The following is a 17141-nucleotide window of genomic DNA, read 5'->3' on the forward strand; positions in this document are numbered from 1 at the left end:
GGAGTCTGAGATATCATTGTGATGAATGCCATGAGAAACTAATAATTCTGGGTGCAGCACAGGCTTGGGAAGATTTGCACTAAATAAAGGAGTGGCCAGAAACTGAATGAGCAGGGCTGAATAACTGCCTTTTCTGTTAACTCTCGTCCAGCCCATGCACTAAATGAGGCGGGGATCCTGTGGAAAAAAATACTGAGCCATCACGTAATTGTAGACTGCGCATGCAGTTAAAGACGCATCCACACAAGGAGGCAGAACTGAGGCTGTGCAAATACAAGCTCATTTCTTCCACCTCGTAGCATTTGAGTGCTTCACTCCGTAGCGAAGCTACATGCAAAAGCCTTTCCGTGTAGGATGGTCTAGGGCTGCTATGCAGAAGTCATAAAGGTATCCTTTTACGGGTCCGTTAGTTTCCTCAGAAGTTGTCTTATTTGACATAAAATATACACACACGCACACATGCTTACACCTGTATCTGTCATGTAGTGGGTAGGGGCTAATCAAATTCACACAGTGAATCTAGGTTCCTCCACTGAATTTCCTTCCCCTTACTAAAGCACTGATCTTCACCGTTGAGGTGGATTATGCAAGAAGATCTCACATAGAGGGGGGTTTGTTACCACCGTGGGAGGAGTAACCAAGGGATCTGCAATTAATGTGGCTCGAGAATATAAACCTCTTACACAGGAAGGCACAGGAGATCAGCTGCATTCCTGCAGTCCAGAGCCTGCGGTAACAGCAGAGGAAGGCTCTAAAGCTCCTGAATTAGAGAAGTCTTTTTTGCCCTCCCAGTTTTTGTTTTGCTTAGCCTGTTTACTGGGACAGCATAGAGGTACAACACAGATGGAAACCAGCTCTGTTTACCTTATCTGGGGTGTTCATGCTGAAGTCTGATTTTTATGTCAATATTTTGATGTTTTCACTGCTGAATGTTCTAGCAGGCACAGCCAAATACTTCAGGATTATAGACTGAGTTTGGAGAGGGAAAAATGTCATGAGAACAGCTTTCCTTTTCTTTCCTTATGACTTTTAAAAGATAATAGGATAAATTACAGGTGAGAAACCCTTAAAACACAGTCTTTCTTAAACTGCCTAAGTATAGATTTTCCTGTCTGGAAGATTTTCTGCTTACATTTCACTTTCTGGATAGTAATGACTGACAAACAAATGCCACATTGTAGTTGTGCTGCCTTTGCAGCAATAATAAAGTTGATTTTCACTCCATCAGCTGCTCAGTGGTAATTTTCAGAAGTTATTTTTCAGCTGCTGTTGTTCTACTTTAGCAGAAGATGGTGTACCCACATTTCTTGTCAGAAAGCATACTTTTATTCAGAAGAAAGAAAAAAAATGCATCCAGTGAATGACATTGGTAAAATAAAGAACAGAAAAAATATACAATACCAGTAATTTTTCACTGTGTAGTACCTTATAAATACATTTCAACACCCTGTAACAGTCACATATTTGATCTTTTAGCTTAAAGTATCTTCTGATTATTTCTTCTGATGATTTAATGTATTATAAGACCAATTCAGTCAGTATGATCAGTAAGGAAACACAGTACCTACAACACATCAGGGCTAAGAACATGGAAAAGCTATTCAACATACATGACCGAAAACTCTCACAAAGAATAAAGTTCACTTCTTTTTCAGGGGAACAAAAAAGGTTTGTGTTCTACTGAAATCCTTTAATAAAAGACAAACTATATTCAAAAGGAAAGTTCCTTTGTTGGTCTTACTGCAACACATGAAGTTCTACTACCGGTTAAAACTAAAACAAGACTGGGCATGTATGTTAGAATTAAACACAAACTCTTTTTGAGATAATTAACTGTGTAAAGCATGAAACTATTTATCCTATTGTTAACTGACAAGTGGTTGTGTATTTCTAAATGTCTGTGTTCCCTCTCAGTTCTTTGGCATATCACTAATTTGATGCAAATACCCTCTTGAATGCCCCTGAAAAATAAATAAACCACCGGCAGCGACATGGCCAAATAGCCAGACACATTCATTGTACTTAATATACAAGGTCATGTTTTAAATTTGGGTGCTGGTGCTGATGCTTACACATAAAACTGGTATTTGTGTGACTGGATGCTGGTTGAATAGCAAATATAGAACAGGAAACTCAAGTTTGCATATAGCTGTTCAGTGTATTATCAGTGATTTTAAATACAGTATAAATTAGCTTATAGGCTATTACCTCTACAGTTAATTTTATGTTTGATATCCCCATAGCATTATACCTCCTTAGAGATTTACTGTATTTTGAACTGTCAATAAAAGGCACTTGTGTAAGATGAAATCTCGGCTCCACTGAAGGTAAGACCAAAACTCACTGACTTCAACAGAGCCAAAATTTTTTTATGTTCATTAGCTAAACTTGCTAGCTTGCTACATTGCACTGGTTTGCACAGCGTACCTTACCTCCCTTGAGGATTATAGGAGACTTGATTATCAAAAGGAGTTGCTTGCTCTGATCCAGCCACATTGGTTGTTACAGGTTTTTGATTATCTTGCAGTACAGCAAAAGCATCACACATTACAAATACATGTTCCATTTTCTGCACATGCTCACCCTCTTTATTGGGAGTTCACTGTAAATGTCTTTTGATTTCCAGTGAGTTCTGGTACATAAATGCAAAGTGATATTTATTATTATGATTCATCTGTTCATTTTACTTTGATTTGCTACTTGCTCATTCAGATAACAGCATCGCCAATGATCTTTAGGAATAAATGTTGCTTCTACAATGGATAAGCATGGAAATGTTTAATTTCTATGCTCTCTTTTAGCCAAGTCTAGTGTAAAATATAGTACTTAGAAGAAAAAGATACTATCAAAACGGCGTGATAAATCTAGAAGTTATTTCCAACCAGTTTATCCTAAATTTATAGGTCCGTTTTAATGCCTAAATTACTACAGTGACAACAACAACATACCTTCAAACTAAACAGAAATTAAATCTTAACCTAAATGTTCTGAATATATTTTGAGCAACGCTATACTATAAAGCAGACTCTTCTGTCCTTTGTATCTCAGAGTGCTGTGTGTAACACATATAACATTGTTGCTATTTTGCTATCAATATTAGTCAAAAAGCACTTACAAAATGGTCAAAAAAGTTTTAGACAGTGGTATTCTATCATTAGTACAATGTAGAAAAGGAAACTTCAGCAATAATGGTACATGGCTGTACATGTCAGTGTAGCTAACGCTGCTGCAGTTGGAATGGCAGGTCAGCAATGTATTGTCTTCTCTGATGCCCGCTTTTGATTTCCTGTTTTCACAACAGGATGTTATCACCAAAGGAAGCATTTCTTTTCAGGATACTGCCCTCCCCAGAGTGGCAGTCTCTGGTGTTTAATAGACCAGAGCCAGAGCAAAACTTGTTCCCAGGGTTTGTTGTCCTCTGTATCCTTCATAGACCTGAACTGGCCTCTTCGGGTATAGCTAATTGAAGAACTGTTTTCACAGGGACTGTCATAAATGTGGAAAGCAAGTGGAAAATTGTAACCTTAACTTCAGCTCATGTTCCCCAAATTCTAATTGCTCAGATAAATGGCAATACGAATGTCATACAAAGCAAGGGATGACAAAACCCTGAAATCCTAAAAAAGGTTAATTGTACATTTAGAAGAGTGTAAGCGATTGACTTGTAATCGGCTTTCATGACTTCTCTTGCTTTGACAATTAGGAAGTCTGAAATAGATTTCGATCTTCAATGAAGCTCTTACTTGCATAGAATTCTTCATCAGTCATTATCATAGATGCAATCTGAAATGGAAATAAATGCAAAAATATTAGTATTGCGTAGTACTTTGACTCAAGAATAAAGTTATTTGCTGTGATTGAATACAGTTATTGTATTGTTTGAAATGTTCAACATACCATCGCCAATATCATCGTAAATCTCTCCATCACTGTAAGTTAAAAAAAGAAAAATAATGTATTAAAAATTGAGACATCAGATACATATTACTATTTGCATGCAGATACAAAATAATGTAGCAGTATGGTGCAGACATTCTATCTAATTAGAAAAGTGCAACCTTTGTGGTAACAGAACAGTGTTGAGCAACATGGTCAGGTCAAAGGATTTTCAGTGCAGGTAGAGCTGGATACATTTCTTTCTAACGTGAAAGGCTTGCTTTATTAAAAGGTTGGGTTTTTTTAATTAAGGTTTTAAGTAACCTTAATTAAGTAATCTTCTAACAAACTCATAGAGACATTTCCATAAAAAATGAAATATTTACTGATTTTTTTAAATAAATAGAAAAGATGAGTAAAAAAAATCAGTAGGCCCTTGGAATTCTTATTTGTTTCTGTACTTGGCAATGCCATAATGGTTTTGGAGGAGCAGCTTTTTAGATAATGAATTTAGGTAATGTCTATAAATGATACATGCTCCCTGAATAGGAATTTTCAAAATATGTCACTTAGATACATGAACAGGCCCATGGAAGCCAATAAAGCTATTTATATATATAAGTTAAACATGTGTATAAGTGTTTGCAGGCCTCAATTCTAAAAGTGACATCTGATTTCATATTTAAGGGTCTAACATAAAGCCCATTGAAGGAAATGGAAAGGCTTTGTCTGACGAGAGTTTTGGATTAGAACCTAAATGCTGAACTCCACGCAGTTATTCAGAGCAACACTGAGCCAAATCTGCTTAATCCCAGTAAGACAGAAATAAAAATAAACCTAAAGAAAAATTGGTCCATTTTAGTTAAACATTTGAAAATGGCATCAATACACTTAATCACATTAATGTGCAGTTCAGTAATAGATTCTAGTACCAATAATGGTTAATTTATGTAATTTTTCGTGGTTTAAACCAGGGTTTATGGTTAAGCAATGCATGGATATATGTGACTAATTCTTGAGAAATCTAAACCACATAAAAATAACTCAATTTGCAGGACTAGAATGACATACTAAAATAATTACATTTCACTTTTATTTAACAAAACAGTTTAGAACAAAATTGTTAGTAACAAATTTTTCAAAACGATCACTTTGTACTTACTTCTCAACTAAATTGCTTCTCAGAACATAGCCATCTGTAAAATTGAAATATATATGTATTTAAGTTAAATTTTAATATTCATGTTATTTCTTCTGTTGCTAGCACTAGTGAAATGCAGTTTTTCTCTTCTAGATATTTCAGATGGAAAGACATAATAGATGGATAACAATGTACAATGGATACGTACTCGAGGAAAGTTTTGCTATGTCCAATTTTAGTTTTAATTATTCTTAACTGCTTGTTTAGTATAACATGGTGCTGTAGACAGGGAATAAGAATACCACAGTAGCTCCAAGACCAGTTAGATGTCTACTGTGCCAGGTACTTTACATATTAATAAAATGTAATTTCTCTTGTTTCATTGCAATAGTTTCCATTGTGTACAAAACTAGTGTTGAAAGGAGAAAATAGTAATACAGGTTATGCAAGATTAGGTTTTCATCTTATATTTTAGTTTCCTGGTTGCATGAGAGGGGTGTGAAACAATAGGTATTAACGCAAAATATAGTACAGTTCACAAACTATAGCATAAAAATGTGGTATAATAATAACAACTGCATAATATTTATAATAATAAATAACAGAAATATCTATAGTTTCCTACAGGGACAAAAATGCCTTTAAGATGTATACACTAATTAATTATCATTAACTGTAATGGTTTAAAAATTTTTAACTATCATATTGATAAGAACTGTTTATATAGATAATGGAAAAATGTGAGAGAAGCTACTCACTGGTGAATTATTCTATTACTCTGTTGCATACTAATGAAATCAGATAAAACTATACATATTCTTCAATATATTTAATCTCTTGAAAAAATGACTTGCTGTCTTTGGTAAAAGACATCTACTGAAATATTTGTCAATTGGTAAAACATATACAAGCAAAGAGAAAGCCATAACAATAATTACGTATTTGCACGTAAACATTAGTATGTTGGTACAAAATTAGGACAGTTCTAAAGGAGAAATGTGATCCTGTGTTACATTTGAAATTACTATATAAGTTTTCTTTTATTCATTAGGAGGCTTAAATGGTCACACTAAAATGGCAGTTTTTTAGTAATTTATGCACAATTCATAGGTTTTAGAATAAATTTACTAGCTTGACTTGTAAGGTTCCTTGAATTCTTCGAGCTGCTACTGCTCCTTGTACTTAGAGGAACCATTATATAGTACAGAAAGTCTCAGTTTTCTGCTAGCATTTCTGCTGGCGATCCTTCAGGTCAGTCTAGCTGAATCCCCAGATCTTACTGTTTTAAGCAATTATTTCCTTCTTCACATGATTTTTTCTTTTCTGATACACAAGACATGAAAGTAGCTTTTCCTTTTTTAAATGCACAGTAATGTCCAGCTAAAGAATCTCATATTTTGTGTTAAGACTTTTTTACGTCCAAGCCCTAATTTTATTCTGAAATTGCCCTTTTCAAGATCTGTAACTTTACTGGTAGGGGAAACCTTCCCTTGTAAATTGGCATCAGACACAATGAGCTAGTATTGTTCCCGAAAGCTGCTGAATTATCACAGTCTTCAACTGGCCAGTGTTTTGATATATAAAAATGTCCTATGATTCCTATATGGAATACTGGAAAAGTTATCTGACAAGACTAATATCCCAAATAGTCCTGCGAATAGTAATAAGTAACTAATTCTTGTCTTCATAAAGAAACATTTGCATAATTCATTTTAACTTGGCGTATTTCCGTCTTAAAATAGGTAGATGTCAGATATTGCTATAAATCTCAAATGTAAATAAGTTTTTTTCCAGAATATGCTGTATTAATTGCTATATATAAAGTAGATTAGCGGTTTGCTCTGTGAACGCCGTAGTACATTAAAAAAACTGCATTTTAAAAGAAAACTTCTGTCTTGTGCTAGAGCTGAAGGTTGCCTAGAAAGGCATAAATTTCCTGTGATAATATTTTATTTGACACTAATCTGCTTTAGCTTCTGTTTAAGACTTAACAGTTACATGAATGAAAAACAGTTCTATGCATTTAATATTTGATTGCAGCTATATAAGATAAAATTTGCTTCATTTGCTTGTATTTATATCTTCAGTGTCATGAAGATTTGTTACTTACATAAATTCTATTATAACTTTTGCCTACTAAAAATGTTAAACTGGAGGTAATCTTCAATAGTCAGAGAACCCAGTGCTGCAGATTTTCAGTCACCTGCATATTCTCTCAAGCTGATTGCAAGTCGGTACATATAGGGAAAGCTCTGTCTATTCAGGATATTCTTAGCCTGGTTGTCTTTCCTCAGATTTTAGTATCTGGGATAAAGGCATGGAAATTAATTTTTTTTAAAAGACGTAATCTTTTAAAAATTCTCTTTAAGCAGAGTCCAATAATTTCCAGACTCCTGAAGTCTCACTGGGAATCATTTAAAATCATTTGCCTAATCTAATCTTCTCTGTTTCTTCTTTTAATTTTCTCACAGGAAATACATGAAAGCAAAATTTCTTCGCTTACAGTCATGGTGTACAAACACAGCGTGCTTGCAAGCCAGATGTGCATATGCCAGTCCTTCTACCGCTGCAAAGCATAATCTAGGTTCTTCTGACAGTCCCTAGCCCCTAAATATGCGGGAGATAGAGCCCCTGCTGATGTCACACTCTTTCAAATTTACTAATCCAAAATTACATGTCCTAAGTTTCAGTTTCTAACTAATTTATTCGTATTTACATGGCTTCCATAATAGGGAACAAGGCAGCAGGTCAGCACACTCCATCTTGTTTACTTAGCACCACTGAAAACTATGACACATCAGGCCAGCTGCTCTCCGACAGTGTAAAGGAAGCTTGGAGAGGACACAGCCTACATTTTCAGGCACTGAAGTCCATTTATATCCTAATGTTTAAGCCAAACACATGAAAGTGAATCAAAGGTTTTTGTGTATTTCAAAAGGTACGTGGGTCAGACCAAGGCAACAGGAAGAAGGAATTTGAGAAGGTAAATGAGAATCAGTTCCTTGTTTCACTTGTGAAATTTCAAATCATTTCATAACAATTAACATAAGTGATAGCAGAATATGTTCCTAAGGCCATCAGCCCTTGCTTAAAAAGGTGGGAAGACATTATAATATAATTTGTAATTTTGTTTAACTGCTGGTAGAGGCATGAAGCTGTGGAAGTGCTTCATAACTTAACGATCAAACGGAAGAATTCATCTGCAAGAAAGTAACAAAAACATCTTTAATTGTTGATTTTCAGTCTCTCTGGCCTTCAAAAGGTAGTATCATAGCCTCAAGATATGAGGAACTAGAGCAACTAGAGCAAATAACAAAAACTGTCATGCACTTAACTAAAGTAGGATTCAAACTTCACTAATTAATGTGAAAATTGAGAGAGATCTATTCAGGGGTTTTCAGGGAGGATATTTTTATTTGTTTTGCTCTTTCATGCATAGGAAAGCAGTAGCTCCTGTCACTATTTGAAAGGCTTTGAAGACTACGTGAGGAAAACAGCCAACATGAACTACTTTCTACTTTGTTATTAGCTGGATTCAAAAAATGCAGCATTGAAAGCTGCTCTTTGGGAAGTGGCTACACTAGTACAATCCATATTTTGAAAAACATACATGTTGTTATGCAAGAAATTCTTCCTCACCCTGCAGGCCTGCCAGGAAGAAGGCTATACTCCAGGCTGTAACAGTTGAGTACAGAGGGAAAAAAACAGAAGGAAAGTGACTGAATCCCTTTCAGAGGTTTATGGCATTGGACTGTCTTCCACATAGGTCAGAGGTAAAAAGTAAACGTTGAGTGGAAGGATGCTGCTACTTTGAACGTAGTCTGTTCCTACACAAACTGAATTTTCATTAGGAGATTTGAAAAGTATTGTAACAGAAGCACATTAAGAAATCAAAACCAACAGTAGATGGTCCATACATCTCCAAAAATGCAAAAACTTCTGCCAATGCACACCCTGGCCAAGGGTTTCAAAGAAACACTGAAAGGCCTCACGCAGCTCCCAAAACAAGCAGGCATGCCAATGAGGACATACGCCTTGGATCAGCTGGGGGCTGGGGGGAAGACTCCTAAGCAGTTCCCCAGCCCCACCCCCCCATGCCTGTTGGAAAGATTAGGCTCCATCTCTGGCAATCCAAAATAAGAATATTGTTATTGATGTTCCCTTGGCTGCAGTCAATGGGCAAGTGCTTACCAGAGGCGCAGCAAGGATTTTACTTTTACTAGATTCTGTGGGGTATCATAGCTATACTCTTTTTGGCAAACGGAGACAGAAGCAACAAAACCATCTGCTAATCTTAGTTGATGCAAAGCAAGATTTACATAACTAAGTTGTCCTTTTTCTCACATTTGGTATCTCTTGTCTGTTAGAGTTTTAATTTTTTAAGGCAAGCTGCTCTTAAAAAACAGTAATAAACTAACAATTAGGCTCTGCTTTAATATGACAGGGTAGAGGGTTTTTTACACATCCTGACAATCATTCTCTGACAATTTGATTTGTACTACAGCTTTTTAATAAAACTTACATTTTCCTTCTTCATTCCTGCATAGGACCTTGGTATCATCTGTACTTTCTATAATTTCAAGAGACTCCCCTGGTTTAACTTGTAAGTCTTTAGGTCCCCATCCTCTCTGGGGCAAATCCTGGATTGTGGTGGTAGAGTAAAGAACTTTAATTTCACCTTCAAACTGCAAAAGTAAAATAAAAAGATGCTGGTTAAAAACCATCAATGTAAAGCTTATGATCATGCATTTTTTTAGACCAATCTATTCCCATTTATTACTAAATTTTTGAAAATTAGGCAAATAATTGTTTATGCTATGTAGTATGCACGTGCTTGCCATTTGGACTTACAAATGCTCAGATCACTATTTTTACAAGTAGTAATACTTTATCTTTCAAGGGCAAAATAATGGATTATTTACAAATTAGGGGATACAAATTAGAGGACACCATCCAGATATTTTAATCTTTGTATTTTATGTGAACAAATCTTACTTTGAACAAAACTTACTTTGAATTTTTTTCTGAACTCTTTCTCTTCTTTTTCCATCTTTTTAAGCTTTTGTGCATCTTTTTCATCTGATTTACGTTTTCCAAGGCTTGCTGATTTTGATGAACTAAAATGAGGTTACAGATAAAAAGAAAATTAGCAACACATCTGAGGTATTGACAACCTTTCTGATCATTTTAGTGAAAATGCATTTGCCTTCATGTGTCTTTAGTATGTTTTTGTTGCTCTACAAAACTAATATGGATAATACAATACAGATTTCATTTCCAAAGAAATAAAAAGTTGGGGTTGTCTTTCCTACTTTTCTCTTTTAATGAGTTCTGATGTGAATATATTTATCACATAAGTGAATATGGAAAATTATTCAAAGTATCTAGCTGCTACAGCAATAAGAACTTCACATCTGCTAAAAATAGTTTAGGTAGATGGTACCCATCACTTTAGGATCTCTAGGCAAGGAGCAATTTTTGTGAAGTCTAGGTATCGTTGGTCAATAGGCTGAATAACACATGTCCCACTGTGGAGGCAGCTGGAACATCTTAGCCTTTTGTACAGCAGCTGTGTTAGTCCTGTGTTCCCATAGAAGACCTTGCTACACCAGGGCATCTGCATTACAGGACCTATTTCAAGTTCTGTTGGTTTTCCACATCGCTGATACTGTTGACTTCTGCCAATGAGCATGGAAGGGTTTCATGCCTTAACTGCCCTTCCTGATGCTGTACCTGGGAATTTGAAGTCTGACTCTACTTTTCGATCCTTCCTGATCTCTGTAGGAGTTGTAAATGACAGTTTCACTGATGATGAATATATGTGTGTGTGTGAACTAACTTAGATTTGGTTAGGAGGACCATGTCTTTTCCTTTGGATATACAGTTCTCTCTGTTTTAATGCCTCCAGACTAGATTATTGTAGTGCACTCTGTAGCTCCACCTGAGTGGAGTTAGCGACAACAGAATGTGACGTGTTGCAGTCATCTTCACAGATGCATCTGTGCTCATAACACATCTGTGCTCCAGAGATGGCTATAACTTCCTGGTCTGGGGATAAAAGTTTTCCAACTTGAACTTTACACCTTCAGATGTGTTTCATACTTATAACACAGGGCACTATCTCCTTTTCTCTTAAAATACTACAGCAGCTGGGATCAAGTACTTACCCTAACAGTCCCCAAATTTTGATAGGAAGAGGACTGCATGCAGGGAATTTACAATGAAGTACCTTTAGGCCATGCATTTGTTTCTACCGCTTGTCCATCAGGGACTGAATTTGCTGAAATTCAAAGCATGCTTATTTATTCTATAGCCTAATTATTATTTCAATCTGAAACGGAGGCAGGGAGCATTCAACTGCCATTGTCGACAGTAGGGTTAGGAGAACTACAAAACCTGACAACGCCAAATAAAGCATACATTAATAGCAATCTGCCTCTAGTAAATACTTTGAAAATGTTCCACAGTGTATTACAGATTTCTAATCAGGGGAGTAATTCCCATTTTCACTTGCTTGAGTTCAGGCGGTGGATGAGGGAAGTCTGAAGAATCTACGTCATCATAAACATCATTGTCTCCACAATCTGAAACAATAGTGTTTAAAAGAATGGAAAATTATTATGAGATCCTTGAGTAGTGAACACATTGTGTTACAATCTATGGTAGTGTACCTAAGTTGACAAGAAATTGTGGCAAGTACTGTTGCCATTTATCATCTATAGTAACTGTGGGTTCTCTGTTTTGCACAATGTACTGTGCAAAACAAACACCAGCCAACCTTTTCAGAATAAGACTCTTTATTAATAATACTAGGTATTCACTGATATTTTAATCTTCTTAAGCTGGAGCAAGTTTTAGTACATGATGGCTAATGCAATAGCCTTTAATCTTCATTTTAATTAGTGCATTTCCCACCATGTTGCATCAAAGTATATTTTTGGGGTTTGATGTTAATGTACACTCAGGCACTCCTATAGCACTCTGGTCAATGCAACGTTGCTTAGAAGTGGATATGAATCACATGTATGTTAGTTTTTAGGCCATCTCGCAATGCCAAAGCAGTGAAAAGAATTCTTACCCCAAGAATATACTTTGAATCACATTCAGCATATTTGTGGAGAGGAAGCAATTGTTCAACTCATCAAATCAATGGCTAGAAAAATCACAGTAGGAGATGAAAGGTTTAGAACTCAGTTCAGGTAACAGCCTCAAAAATTGTAAGAACTTGCTTTTTATTCCATGGCTGAGCTGATATTTATGAATATATGTTATCTTACAAAGACACTGCAAGTGATAAAAATAACAACAAGCATCTCTTTTTACTTTTGAAGTCTTGCATTAAGTGTTTCTTTCCAAGTGTATCTGTTCATACTTCATGTCAAACAAAATGAACTAGTGGAAATCTCACATAGAAAAATCATGACTTCTTAAAAAATACATTAAATTGTCTTTTAGAGAGCTTGCAATGCATTTGTATCTCCTTGTCTGTAGCCAAATCAGTCACAATATTTGAAATTTGTTTGCTGGAACTGGGTAAGCAATGGGAAATCCTGTTTCCTTCCTTGGATGTATTTTTGTGACTAGCATGATACGAGTAATGTATACAGAAAAAAGGATCAGGAATCAATATGGAGACTGAACAATAGGCTATTAATTACCTTTTCCAAACTGCTTTGTTGAAGGAGACATGCTGGAAAAAAAAAAGATGCTCATTAATTATTTATATTACATTAATAGGCTTTTGCATCATTTAAATCATTTAAAAAACTTGCAACACAAGGGCTCCAAGTAATCTCCAGACATTTTGAAGCTTCGCTGTCACCAGCAGTACTCATGGGCTAAAAGTATTTTTACCACTGAATCAAAGTAAACTGGTTCAGAACTGAATGAAAGAAGATGGTGGTGAAAACATCAGTTGCTGACCTAACCTCTAGGCAAGATGGGTAGAAGACAATCTTTGCATTTTTCTGTTTGGCGTATTAGTCCTAAAATTTGGATTAATGGGACTAGATTTACCAGTTTATCTTGGCTACATTGCACTGATGAGCAAAGTACATTTTAACTGAGGATACAGCAAACTTAACATCACCAGAGTGGCACAAAGATGATGGATTATTTTGGTGCTCTTCACCAAAAAAATTTTTTGGTATATTTTAATTACCAGACTTAGGCAACAAATACAGCTTGTTAAGAGAGTAATTATTTTATGCAGGTGAAAAGAAAGGAGGTCAGTGTTTTTGCAGAAAAGTATCATCCTGAGGTGCAATTTGATGCATGATTTATTAGGCTGCTGTGAGAAGATGTTAGTAGCATGTGCTTTATTAGAATTAGTTAACGTCCACTGAGATTTCCTGGCAGACTCTTACAACAAATCTCCATTATCTTCTGCCCCATTGACTTTGGTTGTTTTTTCTCGTATACTTTTCTTTTTGTCATCTTTGACCTTTAGCCTCTTCAAGATTCCCCAGGACCAGATACCATTCTTATCTTCATCCTGCGATACAGACCTTTGGAGTATGCATGCAATTATCACAATGTAAAATGTAACATTCTTTTTAAAAGGTCCAGTTTAAATTCTCCATTGATGCACATAATTCTCATTAATGCCAACAATATATATACCACAAGGTGCGGAGAGTTACCTAAATGCAAAACGCTAAAATGCTAAACTAGAAATATGTATGTTAGGTCATTTGTAGATATTGAGATATATTTGTAGGTACAGATATTAATCTGGTGGTTTACTGCTTTCATGTTACTCAGCAAGGTAACATTCAGTTTGTTGTTTTCATTTCAGAGCTATTCTGTCTAGTTGGGGATTTGGGGATTTTCATGATTGCAGCTGCTTTTGCTGACATACCAAAATTAATTACAAAACAAAACTTCTCCAAAAGACCAAAGAACCCTTTTTTTTAGCTTCATGAACCCATCCTGATGTATACCCACTCGCTGATCATCCCAATACTTGCTAATTATTATGCCTAATTCAAAAATACTAAAAACTGAAATGAAAACACTCTGTTAAAGAGGCAAATTATTTAAAAGATGTAAAAACTTACCTAGTTACAGCATCTTCATCATCAATCCCATCATAAATTTCTTGATCAGAAGGAGGAGGTGGGAACATCTCTTTAACAGATCAAACAGTGAATTAATGCATTTATATTTAATGCTGCTGAATAGGGTATTCATTACTGGCCTCTTAAGTATGTCAGATGTGTGTGTAGTTTGTGCAATATCTGTGCAAATGGAATCTTTCTGTAAACCAGCACAGCCTATTTATTAAAACAGTGATTTAGACTTACCTCAGTTGGGAATGCCATCCACAGCATTTAAATGTGGCACTGCCAATCACAAGAGCATGAATACTGAAAACAAATGCATTTTTAGTGTATTCAGTGAAATTCTAAATGGCTGATTTTGGCCCAGTCATTATGATGACTTTTTAATTTTTGTGCGTGACTCGAGTGATGATTGAAGATGTCAGACCAACACTCTCAGCAAGTGACATCTTGTGTTCATCCACAGAAGCCAGAGGCAAGTGCCATGTAAGCTCCCCTTTTTGGTCTCAGTTCTGACCTTTGAGCCCCACCTCCTTCAGTGCAGGGTTAGCTCAGTTTCCATGTCCAATCCTAGCCACTGGTCAGAGTAATCACTGAAATCTGTACTTAGCTGGCAGCAGCTTCATTCAGCACTGCCAGGAGATGCTTCTGCCATGACTAGTATCTAAACTCTAAGCTGAGAAGATGAGCTGTGCTCTTGTGATCAACAGAGAATGCTACATAAATATATGTGCTATCAAAGGGGAAACTGGGTTTGAATGTATGTTCTTGACAGTGTGAAACTGCTGCAGTCATACTGCATACATAGGACTCCAGAGGACTCCAGAGGACTCCAGAGTATTGCTGAAACTGATGTTGCCCTTAACTCTGTCAGCAAAATGCAGTAATTGGTAGTATTACTGGCTATTTCAGAACTGGATTTCTCCTGCACAAAACCTCTTGGTCATGTTAGTATCTTGCCAATTATGTCTGTGCTGTTTTGTAGGATGATTTACCTTCACACAAAAAAAAGAAAGGTTTTGTCATCTTCTGGCATGCTTCTGATTCACAGTATCTAAAGACAAAACTTCTTTCTTGCCCAAGTCCCATAGGTGGAGAGAAAGTTAATTTGGCCGCTATACCTCCTTGTTTGTTGCCTGTTAGCTACCATTTAGCATGCTTATGCATAATTACTACACTATTTGGAAGCCACAGAGGTCTGGATTTGAAGGAAAACAGTACATAGAAACAACTCTCCCCAAAAAGTAGATGTAGAACTTACTTTCAGCTCCACTTTGACCACTGCTCTGACTGGAAAAGCAAACGAGAGATGTTTTAGAAAAAAACAGTCATCCTTTGGAAAAAACAAACACCATGATCACCCATCACTTTTGCAGTTATTAGTTCTACACCTTTCGGCTTTGGCACTCATCTACATTGCCAGCTGAGCACTACAAATTCTGCACTGGAAGCTCAGGCACATGCTTGTGTGTTCTATATGGGCAACAACTAAATGTGCCCATTGGGTTTTTTTTTTGTTTTCACCACACTCACACTGATTTCTTAGTCAAATAGTTGCATTCTCACTAATGCTAAAGAAAATGTGTCAACTAATTCATAAGTGAACTAGCTCTTAGATGAGGTGAGATTAACTTTTAGTAGATTCAGGTAAAGCAGGAAAAATACTCTATTTTTTTTTCCTTGGAAATAATTAATTACAAATCAGAAAAGAGTATTTTAAAATCTCATTCACAATGATTCAAAGGGTTCTAAGAGACAGAGTTATCAATACCATCTTTAGTTAATGTAAAAATAAAGGACAGTATTTTATAAGTAAAGCTGTGAAGCAAATTCTCTGTTTGCATAAACCAATGCAGATGTTTCAAGCCAATGAAGGTGCACATTTTCATACAAGCAGAACATTCGATCCTAATTGTTAGTAATTGTTAGCAACTGTTAGAAATTTCCAATAAAGTGTCATTTGCAAGGAAATGCAAACTGATGTCTATAGCTATAATGATTTACTGTATTTAGAATATATTTTATACTCCTGTTGATATCTTTAAACTTAAGTACAAAATATGACTTAGGATCATAGGATAATTCATGTTGGAAGGGATCTCAGGAGGTCATGGGACTTGGTGGGAATAAAAATATAATAAAAATATAATAAAAATATAATCTGACTGAACACTAGAGAGTGCATCCACACCCTTTAGATTCATCCCTTATGAGGGGATTTTCTTGAGATGAAGTGGTAAACAAATGAATTTATTGCTCAACTAGCTTTCATTGGGTGATGCTTTAAACCTCTAACTGAATGTTTCTAGCATTTCAAGGATTCCATAGTAGCCCAGTGTTCTAACAGTAATTGAAAAAAAACTGATAGGTTCACAGTAGCTGAGATTATTTCCAGGTCAGAGCCTTATTTAAACTTATACATCAAAACAAGATACTTGTTAAATTCTTGTGCCAAGAAATCCTGAAATACAACATCCCTAGTCACTTATTATTTTTGGAATATTAACAATACTACCGATAATGAGATATTACTATTTGGTCAAGAGGCTTTTTTTAGTATGGCATTCTTACAGTGGTTTCAAAACATGTTGATGTATGTCATTCCTTCCAACAATTCATGCTCATGAACTGAACAGAATGCTATTAATCACTAGAGAAGATAAAAATGTCAAACTACAGCTTAAAGGATTTAACAAATCTGAGCCATTCATTCATCCTTCCAAGTTCCTTACACTGTTATTTTAATATGCAACAGTGTAAGTATTCTTGTTTGCCTTTGAATTAAATAAATTTTCTAAATTCCTTGCATTGAGGTGGGTAATTGTAATGCTTGCCATAGTGAAAAGGATTGGCCAAAGATACTTCTGCAGCGAAGTACCTAATGCTCAGATTACCTAAAACCTAGAACAACTAAAGCAACTCTTCTGGCTAGGTTACGATGCTATGAGACCAATGTGCAGGGAAGAAAACTGATATTGAGCAACCTGGAAAAATATCAGATGCAAAACTATATTGGTTGCTTAAAGAATGCCAGCCTGAAGGCAGATCTTTCCAAGCGCTGT

The 17141-nt window shown here is 35.8% G+C and overlaps 1 protein-coding gene across 5 annotated transcripts in view; it reads right to left on the reverse strand.

The window, feature by feature from the left end:
* Positions 1 to 1303: 1303 nt before the first annotated feature.
* The window catches only part of FYB1 (FYN binding protein 1), a 69821-nt gene continuing 53983 nt past the window's right edge, over positions 1304 to 17141 (reverse strand). For 3 of the 5 annotated variants that reach the window (XM_076362193.1, XM_076362197.1, XM_076362196.1), the window contains exons 10-19: positions 15341 to 15369; positions 14077 to 14146; positions 13384 to 13524; positions 12676 to 12707; positions 11532 to 11601; positions 10029 to 10134; positions 9540 to 9702; positions 5039 to 5072; positions 3898 to 3929; positions 1304 to 3783 (exon numbers count right to left, since the gene is read on the reverse strand). In XM_076362193.1, coding sequence (XP_076218308.1) covers positions 3761 to 3783; positions 3898 to 3929; positions 5039 to 5072; positions 9540 to 9702; positions 10029 to 10134; positions 11532 to 11601; positions 12676 to 12707; positions 13384 to 13524; positions 14077 to 14146; positions 15341 to 15369 — 700 coding nt within the window. In that variant the 3' untranslated portion in view covers positions 1304 to 3760. The remainder of the gene's footprint in view (positions 3784 to 3897; positions 3930 to 5038; positions 5073 to 9539; positions 9703 to 10028; positions 10135 to 11531; positions 11602 to 12675; positions 12708 to 13383; positions 13525 to 14076; positions 14147 to 15340; positions 15370 to 17141) is intronic. The other 2 variants (XM_076362194.1, XM_076362198.1) reach the window with 2 other exon arrangements.

The sequence above is a fragment of the Aptenodytes patagonicus genome, chromosome Z, assembly GCF_965638725.1.
Source record: "Aptenodytes patagonicus chromosome Z, bAptPat1.pri.cur, whole genome shotgun sequence".
Lineage (NCBI taxonomy): Eukaryota > Metazoa > Chordata > Aves > Sphenisciformes > Spheniscidae > Aptenodytes > Aptenodytes patagonicus.